Below are 17,872 nucleotides of genomic sequence, written 5' to 3'. Positions count from 1 at the left end.
GGAGAGTATCTGGTGGACGTAAACAGCGTATGCTGTTCTGTGTCAGCTGCCTCACACGGATACGCTGTTTTCGTTCAGATCAACTAACAATGTAGGAAACAGATCCGGCGTGATGCAGCTGACACAGAACAGCATACGTGTGAATGCATACAATGAATGTGGAATGAAAGTGGATTCATGTAAGTGATTACAAAAGGAGTCACTATAGTGCCATTCTTCCTCTACTCATGTTGTAATAGCACAAATGTGTGGCTGAACAATGAATATGAAATGAAAGTGGATTCATGTGAGTGTTTAGAAAAGGAGTCACTCCAGTTCCACTCCTCTTCTTAAACTCATTACTAAATTATATAATATTAATTATATTGCTACAGATTATAATACTGGCCATACTGTGATTATTATTTTAAAACAAAACACACCTTTTTCTCAGTGTGGCTTCACAGACTTTCACCACACTGATCACTTCCTTAATTGTGCGACGGAACTCGTGCATCCGGGCAGCAACCAAGAGTGCTACAGGGAACACAAATACACAACTGTAGGCACGACATATACACATTCAGCCAATGGCAAGAGAAAGAGAGAGAGAAAGAAAGAAAGAAAGGAGAGAGGACACAGTCAAATATGAAACTTTAATAGGGCTTCAGAAAAGTGCGTCCACTGTACCTGCCCCCCTACTGACTCATCTCAGGCAGAACAAACAGACATTAAATGCACCTGCAATATTGCAGAACCCCTGATGCCTGTTTCACTCTGATTCATTAAAGAAACATGAAGAGCCAGATGCACTTCTGAACTACCTGACAAACGAATGTCCAACACCACAAAGCATGCAAGCATGTAAAAGATACTGAATAGTTTTAGAGCTTAATGATTCCTCAAAGAAGAACTATTTAGAAATATGACATTGTGGTTCATTGTCATTCTACAAAACTATTTTACTGACTTTTTACTGAATTTGCCTGCCCACAACAGCTTAATCTGACATAATTTTAATAGATAAAAGGGTAAGGTGTACCACTTCTGATTTAGGTTGTCCTGTAAGGACGTAGAAATTAGATTAAAAACAATAATGCAAGCTTAACCTCTCCAAAAAAGTGGTAAAGGGAAACAATATTTCAAATACAAATATGGACAGAAACGAGAAAAAATAATTTTCTAATTCCTAAACTCAAGGATCCCGTGATACTGAAGAGTGAAGTAATGGCTTGCTGAAAATTCAGCTTTTCCATCACAGGAATAAATTACATTTAGTAAAAATTACTAACAATATATTAAAACAGACAACAGTTATTTAAAATTATAATAATATTTCAGGATATCACTCTTTTAACTGTATTTTGGATCAAATAAATGCAGCTTTGGTAAAGACTTATTTAAAAAAAAATAAAAAAGTTAAAAAAAAATCTTGACCCCAAACTTTTGAACAATAGTGAATATTTTTTTAGATCTATATAGACCCTTTCCATGTAAACAAAAAAAAAAGTACTTTGTCATGTTAACAAAAAAAAGAAAAGTGTAAAAAATGCTTATTACTTTTCTCATATGCATCTCGCAATCACAGACAGCAGTATATGAGGGCCCTTACATGATCCTCCTAAATAAAAACATGTATATACATGAAATACTCTAAATGCATAATCCTGTGACGGATTAAAGGGGTGACACATTTTACCCCACTCTCCCCTATATGTCCAGGGGTATCAGCTACATCTAACCGAGTGCTATCCTGTGCTCAAGTTCATGTGGGGTAATAAAAAAATTGCCGTTTCCTCCTCTGCTGTTAACCCTGCAGGATATCAAACCAATCTGTGTTCCAGCTACTACATGAGGACTATTCAACAAGCTTGAGGCCTTCATCACACTCAGCGGCTGTCCCTGCCTCACAGTTGTCTTCATTCTGGGCCTTTCTCACATTCTTTCATTCTCTCTGTTGGCCTGCCTTTCTTTCTCAAGTCTCTGATCTCTCGCTGCAAAACAAACTCTTTTAGGCTCATGCTTCCTCTTTTCTCAGCACTGCTTCTAAAAGATTAATGGGAGATTAATTATTCAGGTTATGCAGTGGAGGGGGGGGGCAGAGAAACTCAAGTTGAGAGTCAGGAGGAGTCAGTTATTTTAAAAACTTAATTACTGGAACTCGGTATTATTAGACTGTGTCAAGTTTACACAAGACTGAAAGTGTGAGAAAGTAAAACTGATATTGATAAAAATGCAATAGAAATTAGCTGCACTGGATCTCTGAGGCAATTCACAGTGCCAAGAAAGGCCTTAGTGAGTGTGAGAAAACTAACACTTTCAGGAATCATTCTCTTTCATTAAGACTGATTGGTGATTTGGGAACCGCTTCAAATGCATGAGCTGATCTAATTACACATTATGACAAACTGTATCTTAAAAAGTTTCCTGACACAAAACTTTCATTTCTGGAAAGGGTTTCGGGAGCGTACATTCCAACTGTGGAGGTTTCAGAGATGGTGTATGTGGTTTTGCACATACAAAGCAACCCTTCACTAGCTCACATCATTAAAGAGATCGCACTGTTAGGGGAGGGTTGCCATGGTTACCTGCTCCGCAGAGGCCTGAAGGTCTTCGCCCCGTGTGCATCCAGTCTCTCTTCATCCTCTGCAGGAGACGCAGTGCCGTCATCGAAACCTCATGGCTCTTCTCTCCAAATTCCAGCATTTGCGCAAAGCGCGGGATATAAAGACACGGATCTGAAAGAAACAAATCTCTTACAATTACAAAGCTACACAGAATATTTAGACCTTCTCAAACACAGTTGCATTTTCATTTCAATAACGTTAATATATTTTTTCCCAACAACATAAAATGTTTTAGTTTGACACTGAATAATTGTATAAGTAGTATAGTTTTTAAACGCCATGTAAGCAACTGAGTTACAAAATAATCAAATGTTCCATACAGTAAAATACGAACTAAGCAAAGAAAATACAGCAGATAAGTGAATAATTGCATTTTAATCATGTTAAATATGCATGCAGTATATTCAGCACAATATAATGAATACACTTTAATGTATTTAATGTTGATGAAGGGGAGCTTGAGCTTTACTGATGAGACTGCGGGGGTACATAAAGCAAGAAAAATTGGGAAACACTGATCTAATCCCCACTACATATGTTCACTATAAGCCGCTCAGATCCGTCTGTGCTGTCTGTGAGGAAAAGAATAGACCGGGAGAGAGAAACAGAAGCATCACGGACTTTACTGGGAACACGGAGAGCAGTCGTGCGCACTACAGTATTTCCACAAGTCCAGCCCTCGTCCGGTTTCAGACTCCATCACGACCGAACGTGAACCGGATCAATACAACTTTTGACATCGCTTTGAATCGAGCGCACTGCTTCAGCTGTGTGATGGCAACAAACTAACGCATAAAATACAGAATTTAAGGTAAGAACACGCACGATCTTTTCTCTTATTGGTTGCACTAGTAGAACAGTTAAAGTCTGACGTAAACGTTACATTTACAGAACGCAAGGTTTGTAACAATCTGCAGCGCGCGGGTTGAAATTGATCGATGCTGATGGCTGTATACGCAAAAAAATCCCCTCGTTGCTTTAAAGAGATCGACCGAACGTGAACCGGATCAATACAACTTTTGACATCGCTTTGAATCGAGCGCACTGCTTCAGCTGTGTGATGGCAACAAACTAACGCATAAAATACAGAATTTAAGGTAAGAACACGCACGATCTTTTCTCTTATTGGTTGCACTAGTAGAACAGTTAAAGTCTGACGTAAACGTTACATTTACAGAACGCAAGGTTTGTAACAATCTGCAGCGCGCGGGTTGAAATTGATCGATGCTGATGGCCGTATACGCAAACGCATACTAGTTTTTAATAAAACCTTTGCTTAATATAGCATGACATAATGGTTATGCATATAGTGTTTGAACTAAGTGCAAAGGAGAAACATTGAGGAACGAAACAAACGACGTGTACGGAGGAACTTCGTATTTGATGTGCAAAAATCACCCTAGAAAGTGCTTTTATTCGGATCGTGACAGGAGACGTTGAAATTATTTATATTATAAACATGCACGTGTCTATATGAAAAGTTAAAAATCTTCATCACTGCATAGTCCACAGAGAGATTCATAAAGGTTCTATTTTTTCAGGGTAGCCAGATCCCGCATGAAAAACAAGCGATCTGGTTTGGGGTAATGGATATTTTCGATAGATGTATCCTAGAAAAAATAGTTTATATTGTGTATGTATATGCATGTAATGAAATATACATACTGTGACTAATCCCCCAAAACACCACATAACAATAAGCAAATACAATCAAAGTGTTGCTTTTAAATACCAGACATTGCAACACAGAATATACAGGACGGATAGAGACAACCCTCCAATCCTGACGTCAGACGAGAGAGAGAGAGAGAGAGAGAGAGAGAGAGAGAGAGAGCGAGAGAGCGAGCGAGCAAGCCACAGAGAGAGACACATCACAGAATATACAGGACGGATAGAGACAACCCTCCAATCCTGACGTCAGACGAGAGAAAGAGAGAGAGAGAGAGAGAGAGAGAGAGAGAGAGAGAGAGAGAGAGAGAGCTCAAAATAAACCCAAACTTCATCATTCCGTGTGGCCACCGCAGTGGAGAGATCTGCGTGGCCCTTATAAGACTACAGACCCTATTTTTGTCAATATTTGTTGTGTGGTTTTTGAGTGATTTTACGCTTGGATTGGATTTTTTCGGTATGGGATTGGAGAGGTTGTGAGGAAAAAGAGGATGGCTTATCTATTAAATATTCGCTGAAATCCGAATATTTATGTGACCGTTTAATGACAGTGGAGCGGTTTTTGTTTCCACGCAAACCACGCAACATTATTTAGGAATACCACGGTTGTAGTTGATAGTAATTTTTCTACACATATTTTGGAAAACTTTTTTTTTGTTCTGATGCCCGCTGCGCCGGAATGCAAGCTGTCCCATCATGGCCGGATCATGAAATGTGTTACTTTTTTACTTTTCCTCCCCGAATCGTTAAAGAAGTTGAAGCGGGCAAGCAAGCACCCCGGCAGGCTCTCTCTGTGCTATAACATCTTAACTCTTTCCCTTAAGAAAAGGATGGCAGAGGAACTGTACCCCGTCAACGATCACGCGACAGTACAGAAGAACGGGACTGTGACGCTGAGTCTGTCAGAGAAGAAGAGAAGCGTGGAGCCGGTAGCGCAGACCACCGCGTCTATCGCCGCCACACCGACCGCAGAGCAAAACATCAACAACAACAACGTGGAAATTCCCAGCTGGCACTCCGCGCACCCGACGTTACACGAAAGGCAAGGCATTAAATCAAGAGTCTCTTTAGAAAAGTTTCAATTGCATTTCAACTTTATCTGATAAAGTAGCCTTCATGAGTGCAGCGCTGCTTTGTTTACAGCTGTTTCTGGGGAAACGCTTATATGTTTGACGTTCCAAAAGCGCCTCCTACTGGCAGAGAATCAATTTGAATTTTCAATAAGCCTCTCTGCTGTTTCCCCCATCCGTATCACTGTTTTAAATTGATATAATTTATACTTCTGACCCGTCTCTTTTCTTAAAAAATGGTTTAAAGACTGAAATGTCAGGTTTATCATTTTAGATATATATATTTTTTGTTTTTGTGAAAACCTGTATCTCAACTGTAATTAAATCATGTTTTTACAGTCATTTTACAGTTTAATGTTACCATAGACATTGCCCTACTCTGCTCATATGGTATTCATTTTTATTTTTAAATAAATATTTGCAGGTCTTAAAAAGTCTTAAATTTGATTTGAAAAATCCTGCAGACAGATGCAGGTTTGCACACTGCCAGCATCTAGAATGATTTTGATCAGCATTTTAGTCTGCATAACAGAAGGCTCTCTCAACTTGTTATATTTTACTGTCAATTGATATAATTGTTCATTGTTATAATATAATTGTTTGTTAATTGATTTTGTAGGCTTTGCATAGACATGTGCACCACTCAAAATCCGGAAACCACAGAGCCCCCCCACATAACAAATTCCAATTTAACCCCTATATATATATATATATAACTTGTTCAGATATTATATTTTTCACTACAGTATAATTAAGGCAAGTCATAATGAACATTAACGGATACTAATATCTAAACATTTATAACATATATTTTCTTTAAAATTGAATATTTAAATGTATTTATTAATATTAATATCAAGACTGAATATGTGTATTTATTTTTACTTTATGCAGAAATGCACTAATGTTCAATAATGAACACATGGCAGATGTTCATTTCATTGTTGGTCCGCCCAGGGAATCAGAAAGGGTCCCAGCACACAAGGTGAGCCCACACACCTCATATTTTGGTTGTCTTCCAAACTGAACACACCTGATTCAAACCATCAGCTTATCAGTGGATCTGAAATTGGTGTCAGAAAAGGAAGACTTTCCAGGAAATGCTTTGAAACTAGATGAAACACTGAGGAATTGTCTCTTCTGCTTCTCTCAGTATGTGCTGGCAGTGGGGAGCTCTGTTTTCTGTGCCATGTTTTATGGGGATCTCGCGGAAGGGGACTCTGATATACATATTCCAGATGTGGAACCTGCTGCTTTTCTCATCCTGCTCAAGTAAGACTCACTCACTAATCACATCCGGGCATTAATAACAGGGCGACTCGGCTTTCATGCCTGGCAGCACAGAGATGTCTTGGTTTAGGAGTTACCCTCTTATTTCAGAACTATTAGAGACTGTTTATTGGATTGTGAATGCGAATCATGTACTTTTTCCCTGGGAAAGTTGGAAGTCACTGTTTAAAGCAGTAGTGATGCAATAATCTGAAATTGGTGTCAGAAAAGGAAGACTTTCCAGGAAATGCTTTGAAACTAGATGAAACACTGAGGAATTGTCTCTTCTGCTTCTCTCAGTATGTGCTGGCAGTGGGGAGCTCTGTTTTCTGTGCCATGTTTTATGGGGATCTCGCGGAAGGGGACTCTGATATACATATTCCAGATGTGGAACCTGCTGCTTTTCTCATCCTGCTCAAGTAAGACTCACTCACTAATCACATCCGGGCATTAATAACAGGGCGACTCGGCTTTCATGCCTGGCAGCACAGAGATGTCTTGGTTTAGGAGTTACCCTCTTATTTCAGAACTATTAGAGACTGTTTATTGGATTGTGAATGCTAATCATGTACTTTTTCCCTGGGAAAGTTGGAAGTCACTGTTTAAAGCAGTAGTGATGCAATAAAAAAAGGGCATGTTAAACAGATCAGCTTTTGTGAAGTATAAAATAGTTTTATTCTCTTCCTATGGGGCACTTAAAATTTACCCTAACCTCTCTATCTCCCTCTTCTTTATCAGATACATGTACAGTGATGAGATAGACCTGGCGGCTGACACAGTACTGGCTACGCTTTACGCTGCCAAGAAATATCTGGTGTCTGCTCTGGCTCGCGCATGTGTGAGTTTTCTCGAGACAAGCCTGGAGGCGCGAAATGCATGTGTGCTGCTATCTCAAAGTCGGTTGTTTGAGGAGCCGGAGCTCACTCAGAGGTGTCGGGAAGTGATCGATGCCCAGGCAGAGCTTGCGCTGCGCTCGGAAGGTTTCACTGAGATTGACCTGCCCACACTGGAACACATCTTGCAGAGGGAAACCCTGAATGTAAAGGAGGCGGTGGTGTTCCAGGCCATTCTAGGATGGGCCGATGCAGAGTGTCGGAGACAAGGCATGACCCCCTTGTCACAGAACCAGCGCTCCGTGCTGGGGAAGGCGTTGCACCTTGTGCGTCTGCCTTCCATGACGCTGCAGGAATTTGCAGATGGAGCCGCGCAGTCGAACATTTTAACTCTTGAGGAAACGCACAACATCTTTCTCTGGTACACGGCCGCTACGAAACCTGTGCTGGGATTCCCGGTTGAACCCAGAAAGGGACTGACGCCGCAACGCTGTCATCGGTTTCAATCCTCTGCATACCGAAGCAACCAGTGGCGCTACCGCGGACGCTGCGACAGCATCCAGTTCGCTGGGGACAAGCGCGTGTTTATCGCCGGACTTGGTCTATATGGCTCCAGTGGAGGGAAGGCGGAATATAGCGTCAGAATTGAACTAAAGAGACAAGGAGTGCTTCTGGCACAAAACTTGACCAAATTTGTGTCAGACGGTTCTAGCTCAACATTCCCAGTGTGGTTTGAGCACCCAGTACAAGTGGAGCAGGACGCGTTCTACACGGTTAGCGCCGTTCTAGATGGGAGCGAGCTAAGTTATTTTGGACAGGAAGGAATGACAGAAGTCCAGTGTGGGAAAGTCACCTTTCAGTTTCAGTGTTCCTCTGACAGTACTAACGGGACAGGGGTGCAGGGGGGACAGATTCCGGAGCTGATATTTTATGCATGATTACGCGGAATTATCTGTTAATGAAGAGACAGCAGGGGGATTTTTCCTCTCAAATAAATGCCTTTACTCACAATATAGCTGCAAGACACTACTAGAAGATGAGACTATCCCCTCTGATTAGATTTTTTTACATTGTACATATAATAGAATGCTGCCCAAACTTATTTATTTCTTTAAACATCTTGTTTTAAAACACATACTTTAATTTAAGCACATCTGATTTCTAATTATTCATAATCTGCCTGTGTACAGTGAAACATGGGTAGTTTGCACTTGAAACTAGGCAGCTTTTCCTCTGTCTTGTTATTTAATGTTTATTTGTTGACAGCTTTATGCTGAGTGACCTAAAAAGGGTTTCAAGAGCCTGCAAAATCATAAAATATTTGTTTCTACTCATCAAACAGTATTTTGTTTTCTTTTGTGTAATGCACAGTTATATGACCTATACTGTTTCACTCTAGGTAAAATATGACCTTTCAAAACCTTAAAAATTAAAAGTCATCATTTACTCATCCTTTTATCGTTCCAAACTTCAGTGACTAACTGATTTCTTAAAACACAAAAGACAATATATTGAAGAATGTTTCAGCTGTTTTTGCCCATAATATAGGATCCAAAAAATAAAATAAAATAAAACAAAGGGTCCAAAACAACATTGGAACCCACTGACTTTCACTGTATGTACAAAACAAAAACTAAAACACCAAGATTTTTTTTTTGTTCCAGAGGCAAAAGAAAGCCATACAAGTTTGAAATTACATGAAGGCAAATACAGAATGACCAATGTCAGAATTTTGCTTTGTATTGTTGATTGAGCAAAGCAACTGACCAAAACCATCAAAGAGTTCAGTTCAGGTTAAAATTTACATTGCACGCAAAGCTTCATTTTCAGTTGCATAGCACCCTCTGGGCTTTAACAGTAGCACTACACAGACCAGCTCACATACTCATACACAGTACCAGTACAATTTAGATGAGCAGCAAAGCTTCATGGTAAACTACAATGTCACTTATGTGATGCTTACCAATCGCTGGCGCACTGATACACAGCTCTCTGGCTAAAACAAGGAAGGTTTTTCCCAAAACATACACATTCACCTATAGGGCAAGAGAGAAAGAGAATGAGAAATGGACATAAATTTATGGTCAAGAAAGAAAATTACTACAAATACAGAAATAGACAGTGGGAATATATAACAGACAATGAACAAGAGATATAAGATAAAGGGACATAACAGATGCAGTATTTTAACAGATGCTGAAGGTTGCAGAGTTCATAGCTCTGGGGTTTGGATCCGTACCAGCATCACCACAGAGTCTTCACTTTCTCACAAATTCTATATCTGTGTCTTATCCTTAGAGGATGAACTACAATAACAAAACTATTTCATAAAACAAGCTTTAAACATCATATAACTCAATACTTTTCTTCATGGACCACCTTAATAATCATCAAAAAAAAAAAGATATCCACGAGGAACGACGCACATGCACAAACACAGACACTCTATTTCTTCCATCTGGGCCCCAATGCACTAAAGAGGAATCTTTTTTGGTTGATGTCAGAGGTCATGACCACTGAAAAGTAGGATGGCCCTCACACACTCCTGACCTGAGAGGGGCGGCGACAGCCTTATGCCTCAAAAAGCTCCTCTGTCTGGAGGAGAGCAAAGGAATGTATGGGTCCTCTCTCTGGTAAAATCCCGTAATGACTCAAATACCGCAGTGGACAGAATTTGCGTGTTAGCGTGTGGGACAGCTGGGAGGGTAAAAATATAAAACGGACACACCAGCTGGGGGGGTTTCACACACTAACTGGGTTCAAAAGTCTGGGATTGCTAGTGAAAATGCATCCATTTTGCATTATGTTATTATTTAACATAAGCATGTTCATTCTAAATTATACCAGTAACCAGCATAACAATTTTGAGTGAAAAGCTGTAATTAAAAATGTACATGAACTTCAGAATGTTTTAGTATTTTGTTTGGCTACATTTCACATAAATAATGTCACAAATTTGCTTTTAACAAAGCGTAAGCTTAGAGGGGACCGTGCCTTTGCTGTGGCAGCTCCTAAACTGTGGAATGATCTTCCTCTGCCCATTAGACAGGTCTCTTCATTGTCTTTATTTAAATAAAAAAAACTTTGGTTGTTTTAAAGTGCTTTATTTTGATTGATTGATTTTTACCTAAAACAATGCATAACCTTAAAAATGTCTTTGTCATTTGATTTATTTTGAAAATATTACAAATTATAAAACTTCTAGGTTTAAAATTAAAATGTGTGTGTGTGTATATATATATATATATATATAAATGCTGGACTTACTTGCAGGAGGTCACTCAAGTCCAGCAGCATGTCTGAGGAAGTGCATTAAAGAAATCATACATATAATCATACATATACATATACATACACACACATAAAAACCTCAAGAAACGAAAGGATTTTGGTCAGATTTGGTCTCTTTCCCTCTTTGAGCAAAACTCAAGTGAGCCACCACCCCATAAACCCTGGAATTACCCGTCTCCCAGCAACCAAGTACTCTGTGTCCATGGAGACCAGCACACCTGTCCAATCAAGACAACGTGTATTAAAACATTAAAAAACATCATTGTGGGATTTTCAGACACCATGGTTATTTTTTAGGATTTGACCTTTCCAGGGATAAATCTCACATGTGGCAATATTAGCTAAAGGCCATTCATGTTTTCTCTAATCACTTTACAGATAACATTTTACAGAATTGACCATGTTTAGGTGTCAACATAGAATTACAGATACTGTAAAATAATTTAAAATCACATAAAAAATAAGTATAAAAAATTTGTCAAGAATAAAATGGGCAAACAGCTACAATAATCCACAAACTCAGCCGGATTGGTGTTTTACAGCTAATCTGAGAGCAAGAAACTATTTCAGAGGCTGACATTTGGAAAATAATTCTAAATGTTTGGCTAAATTTACCTTTTCCAGTGGAGACTGAGACCAACAATACTTCTCTCTCTCTTGTCACACACATACACACACCCCTTACCCTCCTGGGCAGAAAGTGAAAGTTCTCTCATGAGTTCTTATGATCAGACCCTTTCTAACAGAGCATGCTGCACAACTTCTTGTCCAGGCCCTTGTCATTTCTAGGCTGGACTACTGCAAAGCTCTTTTGGCTGGACTTCCATCAAACCTCTACAAATGATTCAGAATGCAGCGGCACGACTGGTCTTCAACGAGCCCAAAAGAGCCCATGTTACACCTCTCTTTATCTCCTTGCACTGGCTACCGGTTGCGGCTCGAATCAAGTTCAAGACATTGATGCTTGCATATAGAACAGCCACAGACTCCGCACCCGCCTACTTCCACTCACTACTATGAATCTACATCCCCTTCAGAAGTCTGAGATCCGCTAGTGAGCGATGCCTCGTGGTACCATCACTGAGAAGCTCAAAACCACTTTCCAGAACATTCTCGTTCACCATTCCTGGCTGGTGGAACGATCTTCCCACCCCTATCCGGAATGCTGAATCCCTGACAATTTTCAAGCGACAGCTGAAAACTCATCTCTTTCGAAGCTACTTGACTTCATCATCATCATCATAAAAAAAAAAAAAAGTTCCTTTATTTATTCATTCTCTTTCTAGCTTGTACTTATTTGAACAATGTCTAAAAACTTGGTATTACAAGCACTTCCTGTATCTGTTTGCCTCTTTAAGAAGAATCGCTTTATGTATCCCCCAATTGTAAGTCACTTTGGATAAAAGCGTCTGCTAAATGACTAAATGTAAATGTAATCCTACCAAACATCTGACTGAACACGTACATTACGTAATCTCAGAGAGACGGAAAAGATACATGCTGTCAGATTCTGTTGCCTCTATTTATGCATTTTTTGGACAAGCGAAAGTGAGAAGCATCATCCATGAAAATCCAAATGCACACATATTTGAGTGTCATTTTTAGACTGTACGTAGAAGGCAGATGAAAGCTGAATAAAATCACCTCGTAATCAAGCATTTTCACATGTAGAGTATATATAACAGAATAAACTGGTACAATTAAACATCCATCCGTCTGTAAACATGTGAACGTTATCGAGTGCACCTCATGCTGGTGGACTAAGCGTTTTGAGTTGGTTACCATTAGAAAGACAACAAATTCATACCAACTTTACATTAAAAGTAAAATGAATCCATAAAACATTTATTTAGATCTATTTGCTTGTTTTAATGGGGAGAAATTGATCAGGAAATGTCATGATTTGGATTTGAACTTGCGACGCTTAAGGCAAAATGCCGGAGGATGTGAACTAACTGCCAGGCCTCGCTTTCGACCCCAACAAGATTATTAAAACCAAATCAAACTATAATAAACTAAAGCAGGGTGTTCCAGTTGTTGTTTTTTTGTCTGTGTGTGTGTAATGCAGGCCTAATGCAGTCTCCTGAGAGACACACCCTGCCTTATTTCCTGCCTCACTTTGAACGCACCCAACTCTAATACAAGCGAGATCCCGTCTCGGACACCAGATGAGGTCTTTCTGCAGTGTAGGCTAAACAGGAAGCTGATTGTTTTATACACATACACACTAAAGATAACAACCTGTGCTAGACTCTGACTCAGTGAGTCAGTGTGAGCGTGTAGGATGATTATTACAAAAATAATCATGAGTGTTCACACACAGGAGAACCAAGGCTATATGACTGAGCATCAGACGCTGTGAGTGTTTGTGTGCAGTGTAAAATGTAGACAGACGTACGTGAGGAGACCAAATCAAGATGACTGACTAACACCACCACTGACTATCAGCTCCCACAGAAGACTCCTCTTGCTCAACCTCTCTTCTTCTGTACCACTTTGTCTTCTTTCTTTCAGTGTCACATTAACTCTTCTTATTCTATTTTGCAGTCTCTTCTTATATATATATCTTCTCAAGTTAGTATCACAATTATGTAAATTAGGAGGTGTGAACTCCACTAAAAAAAGATGATTAATGACGATTATAGAGTACAAACCATGCAGAACAATGCTAGCATACTACCAGGGTTAGGGAGTAATGAAATACATGTAACGTTGTTATGTATTTAAAGTACAAAATATGAGTAACTATTTCGTTATAGTTACATTTTAAATGGGTGGTAATCAAATTACAGTTATATCCAAATAAAAGTTATATTTGTATACAGTTATATTGTCTATATGAGTTCTTGTTTTCTATATTTATAACATCTGGTATGGTTAAGCAAAATCAGTCTAGGAAGAAGAGTACTGTTTGCCTAAATATTAGCACAATTGCAAATATGATACAGATTTTTTGCAATTCAAAATCAAAAAGTTAATACTACGTGACTTACATTAAAGAACAGTATTTCTGATTTGCTCTATATCGCTAACAAAAACAGTTTCAAATATGGAGTGTCTATTTACACTAAGTGCACATAGCCCACCTTGTTGGCACAGGCTATTTAGAGTAACTGCATCCACCAAAGTCTAGTTGCAATACACAAATACAAAAGACACATATTTAAAAACAACAGTTGTGTAGAGGAATATAGAGGAACTTCTGATGCAATCGACCCGAGTTTGAATCCGCCTTTCGCTGAACTCGTTCTACTCCCCTTCTTCTCCCTTTTCCCATCACATATCAGATCAGAAAGGCATTTTTTTCAATAAAAATAAAGAAAATATTCAAAAAGTGGTGTGACCAACTTAAACGCACTGCAAAATCTGTTTGGTGAAAAACTTCACCTCACACAAAATTGCTAACCTCACTGATTCCAATTGAAATGGCCCACTTTAGTATGTTATTGCGAACTTAGCCATAATATCTTAGAAACTACCAGACAAAACATAGAAGTGCCATCTTAAATCCCACTGGCCAAATGCTCAAAGCCTGACAGAAGGATAACAGGTTGTGGAAACATCAAAATAAAGTTGTTTACGTAGCCTGTGACGTAAACTTATGGTGGGATTGGGAACAGCTTTAGACTGTTGCAAACACTTTCCCATCATAAACTTGCACCCTGACCCAGAGCAAAATCAGATTCACACAAACTCTGAGGCATCACATTATTTAAATATGTAATCTCATATATCACCATTCACCCTCAATAACAGACACTTTCTTTTCTCTGTAAATGGCCAAAAGGATACGAGGTGTTCCCTCCGTTCGGCAGACGAGGTAGAGGCAAGCGGCGATGACATGGGATGATTTGCGCCCTCTGGTCAGATGTTTGGAGAGGGCCATCTTGTAAAAGTTGAAGGCAGTGTCCAGACAGTGCCGAGTCATTTGAAGCTGATGACCAAGATGGTTTATCTGTCGCTTAGCTGAATAAAACACAACCAAAACACCACAGTCAGGCTTTTTACAGCACATTTACAGCAGGTTTAGTCCCTTAGAAGTTAACACGCAAACACACAATGGTAAAAGGTCCTGGTTTGCCCCTTCTGGGGTTTGAACCAACAATCTTTGGGTCACCAGTCCAACTCTATGTTCTGTTTAAATCTAAACAAACAAGAACAACTGAAGCACTTTGGAATTAATTATTTTAAACCAGACAGGGAGGAAAACTATTGCCTCATAGATTATTCTTGGTTTAGCATTTTCCTAAGCAAACATGGAATGGAAGTAGTGACAGATCTTTTCTTCCATATTTGAAAGTACATTCAAGAGTAACGGATTAGCAGAAAAAAAACTACATTGTGGGGAAATACATTTTCACCATGTTTTAGGAAGAAAATCCTGTATAAATCAGGCAAATGATACGTGAACAAACCCCTCTGTAAAACCCTTCAGAATATGGAATATGAATAAAACTGGAAAAATTCTGGTAAGTGTTACTGAAGAGTACATTTCCATCTCAGTGCAGGAGAAACAAATTAATTTTAGATCAAATGTGATAAACACTTAAATATGCATCTAAACACTAAAACTGATCAATCAATCAAAGAAATTGACCAGTGTATGAATAGATAAAAAACAAGCAATGGTTTTGCCTGTAGTCCTGCTTTAGGCAAAATAAATTACTGGAGAAGTCCTCCATACATCACCAGAGAGAGGTCGATCATTTGGATACATCATTCACAAATGAGATTTTAACACGAATTTTAGAAAGCAGATAAGGTGAAGTCTGGTATAAATATAGTAAAGTGTATAATTTTTCTATTCCAGTTGCAGTGGACTATAAATAATGCCTCTACTATATGTAATAAAGTAGTGCCTCTACTATTTTTAAAGTTAACACCAAAAACTGATAGTTTAACTATAGTCAAAATACTTACAGCTATTATGTGCGTTTCTACAAAGTTACTACAAAGTAAAGGTTTAGTTACATTCTGTATGAGCACCTGCTGTGGACGTGCTGTTTGAGAACACATATGAACCCCTTTAGAGTGGGAGGAGAGCATCTTCAAGCTGAAAGCAGGTCTGTTTATACAGACTCAAGATCTCACAGAGCATCTTTTGTTCTCTCACCACACACAGATAGTATAAATCTTTATGCAGACATGAGGCCATTAATCACACGTGTACATTCCCCCACACACACACAAATAAAGTGGCCTCTGTATTTCCCTCCCAGCACACACAGACCATACGGTTTGTCTGACCAAACTGATTCATCGGTTACTACACAAAAGCACATAAACGCACCACATCTTCTGACTTCTCAAGCTTAATAAGCCTCTTTCAAAACAACCATTACCATCTGGCTGAAACCAACCTGACACACTTAACTTGAAACCACATTACACAAGCCCACAGCTTCCAAAGAATCCCGCTTTCTTATAAACACAGGACAATCTTGCTCAATCATGTTGTTCAATGGAACGGAACATTATACGAACATATCTAAAACACACAATACTGTACAAGTTTTAAATTGTCAGTGACACATAGTATTGTCTCATATTCACAGGAAATCTGTTTTGAAATGCTTTGGCAAACTTGGGAACTACATATTACAAAACACAATTTATACCTTTAAATAAAAAAATCCAAAACAGACTTTACAATGATACATATATAATGCAAAGAACATGAAATTTGTATGATAGAATTAACATCTATAGCTCTGTATGAAGGAATCAAGGCAAAGCATTCAAATATTTAGATTACAAACTCTATGAGAAATGAATGAAAGCCATATAAAGGGTATAGAGGTACCTTAAGCATGTCACATAAAATCGAATTCAAAGAAATTAAAGGGGTCATATGACATTGCTAAAAAAGGAACATTATTTGGTGTATTTGGTGTAATGCAATGTGTTTATGCGGTTTAAGGTTAAAAAAACACATTCTTTTCCATATAGTGTACATTATTGTTGCTCCTCTATGCCCCGCCTTTCTGAAACGTGTCAATTCTTACAAAGCTCATCCTTCTAAAAAAGCGAGGTATACGCTGATTGGCCAGCTATTCAGTACGTTGTGATTGGACGAATGCCTCAAGCGTGTGACGGAAATATTAAGCCCCTTAACATACTGCGATGCCGTCTCCCAGCAGGACGAGACAAAACCAATAAAACCCATTACAAATGAGGCATTTGTTGCATCAAGTGGGGACATAATTACTGATTATAATGACTTATACGGTCTTTTAACGTGTTGAGTTGCATATCGCGCTGCATAAACATAAAACCACGTCTGCATTTGTGATCGGAGAAACAACAAGCCTGCTCAAAACTCACAAATCATCAGTGGCAAATTATTTAAATATAAAAAATTTACTTACAGTCTGTGAGTCAGAAGCGACAGACTGTCCTTGCAAAGTTGGAACTGCCCAACTTAATAGAAACAGCCTTTGTGCCACAGACGCATTAGGCTACTGATTCAGGAAACAGTCCTCATCCTCCATAAAATGCACAGCGCACATCTGAATATTTGGGTTAAACTGTTCTGGAACAGTGTTGTAAATACAACTTAACCACTGATTTCTAGTTGTGTCCTCTTTTGGAAGACCCAACAAAGTAGTTTCACTTTCACAATGAAACGCACAGCGACTCCACAACATGGCAGCGGCGGCAACAATACTACAGCAAGAATTAAAGTTACGCCTTCTTTTTTTGCGTGCACATTTATGCGGTGTTATGCAAATAATCCCAAATCGTGACGTAGACATGTGGGGGTGTGTTAGAATGAGCCGTTTTAGGTAGGCGTGGTTGACTCTTAACTTTTATAAAGAATATCTCTTTGGATTTGAGACTTTAGTCTTTGCAACTTTACAGATCTTCTTTATGCACCAAGAGCTTGTAACACTCCAAAGAGAAAGGAAAAATTGAAATCGCATCATATGACCCCTTTAATACTTTTATTCACCGTGGACCGATTAAAATGCATAAAAGTAACAGTAATTTATCATGTTACAAATTATTTATATTTTAAATAAACACTGTACTGCTGAACTTTCTATTAATTAAAGAATCTTTAAAAAATGTATCATGTATCCAAAACTTTAAAGGGGTCATATGATGCGATTTCAAGTTTTCCTTTCTCTTTGGA

At 38.8% G+C, this 17,872-nt stretch overlaps 2 protein-coding genes across 3 annotated transcripts in view; one reads left to right on the top strand and one right to left on the bottom strand.

Annotated features, from left to right (window-relative positions):
- Positions 1-17,872, bottom strand: part of LOC107585521 (transcription factor IIIB 90 kDa subunit-like) — a 43,674-nt gene that overhangs the window by 20,019 nt on the left and 5,783 nt on the right. The window contains exons 4-8 of the mRNA XM_016272566.1: positions 14,530-14,703; positions 10,714-10,745; positions 9,410-9,482; positions 2,568-2,717; positions 423-516 (exon numbers count right to left, since the gene is read on the bottom strand). Of these exons, the coding sequence (XP_016128052.1) occupies positions 423-516; positions 2,568-2,717; positions 9,410-9,482; positions 10,714-10,745; positions 14,530-14,703 (523 nt within the window). The remainder of the gene's footprint in view (positions 1-422; positions 517-2,567; positions 2,718-9,409; positions 9,483-10,713; positions 10,746-14,529; positions 14,704-17,872) is intronic.
- LOC107585501 (BTB/POZ domain-containing protein 6-A-like) lies at positions 3,407-8,764 on the top strand. Of its 2 annotated transcripts, XM_016272540.1 has the most exons (5): positions 3,407-3,417; positions 5,099-5,316; positions 6,239-6,329; positions 6,498-6,616; positions 7,352-8,764. In XM_016272540.1, exons 2-5 carry the CDS (start codon positions 5,105-5,107, stop codon positions 8,382-8,384), a joined length of 1,455 nt encoding a protein of 484 aa, XP_016128026.1. In that variant the 5' UTR covers positions 3,407-3,417; positions 5,099-5,104; the 3' UTR covers positions 8,385-8,764. The 2 variants fall into 2 exon arrangements, with proteins under 2 accessions (XP_016128026.1, XP_016128025.1); XM_016272539.1 differs by lacking the exon at positions 3,407-3,417 and having other exon boundaries at positions 4,690-5,316.

This window comes from Sinocyclocheilus grahami, unplaced genomic scaffold, assembly GCF_001515645.1.
Source record: "Sinocyclocheilus grahami isolate Dianchi unplaced genomic scaffold, SAMN03320097.WGS_v1.1 scaffold71.1, whole genome shotgun sequence".
Taxonomy (NCBI): domain Eukaryota; kingdom Metazoa; phylum Chordata; class Actinopteri; order Cypriniformes; family Cyprinidae; genus Sinocyclocheilus; species Sinocyclocheilus grahami.
This window is presented reverse-complemented; position numbering and strand designations above follow the sequence as displayed.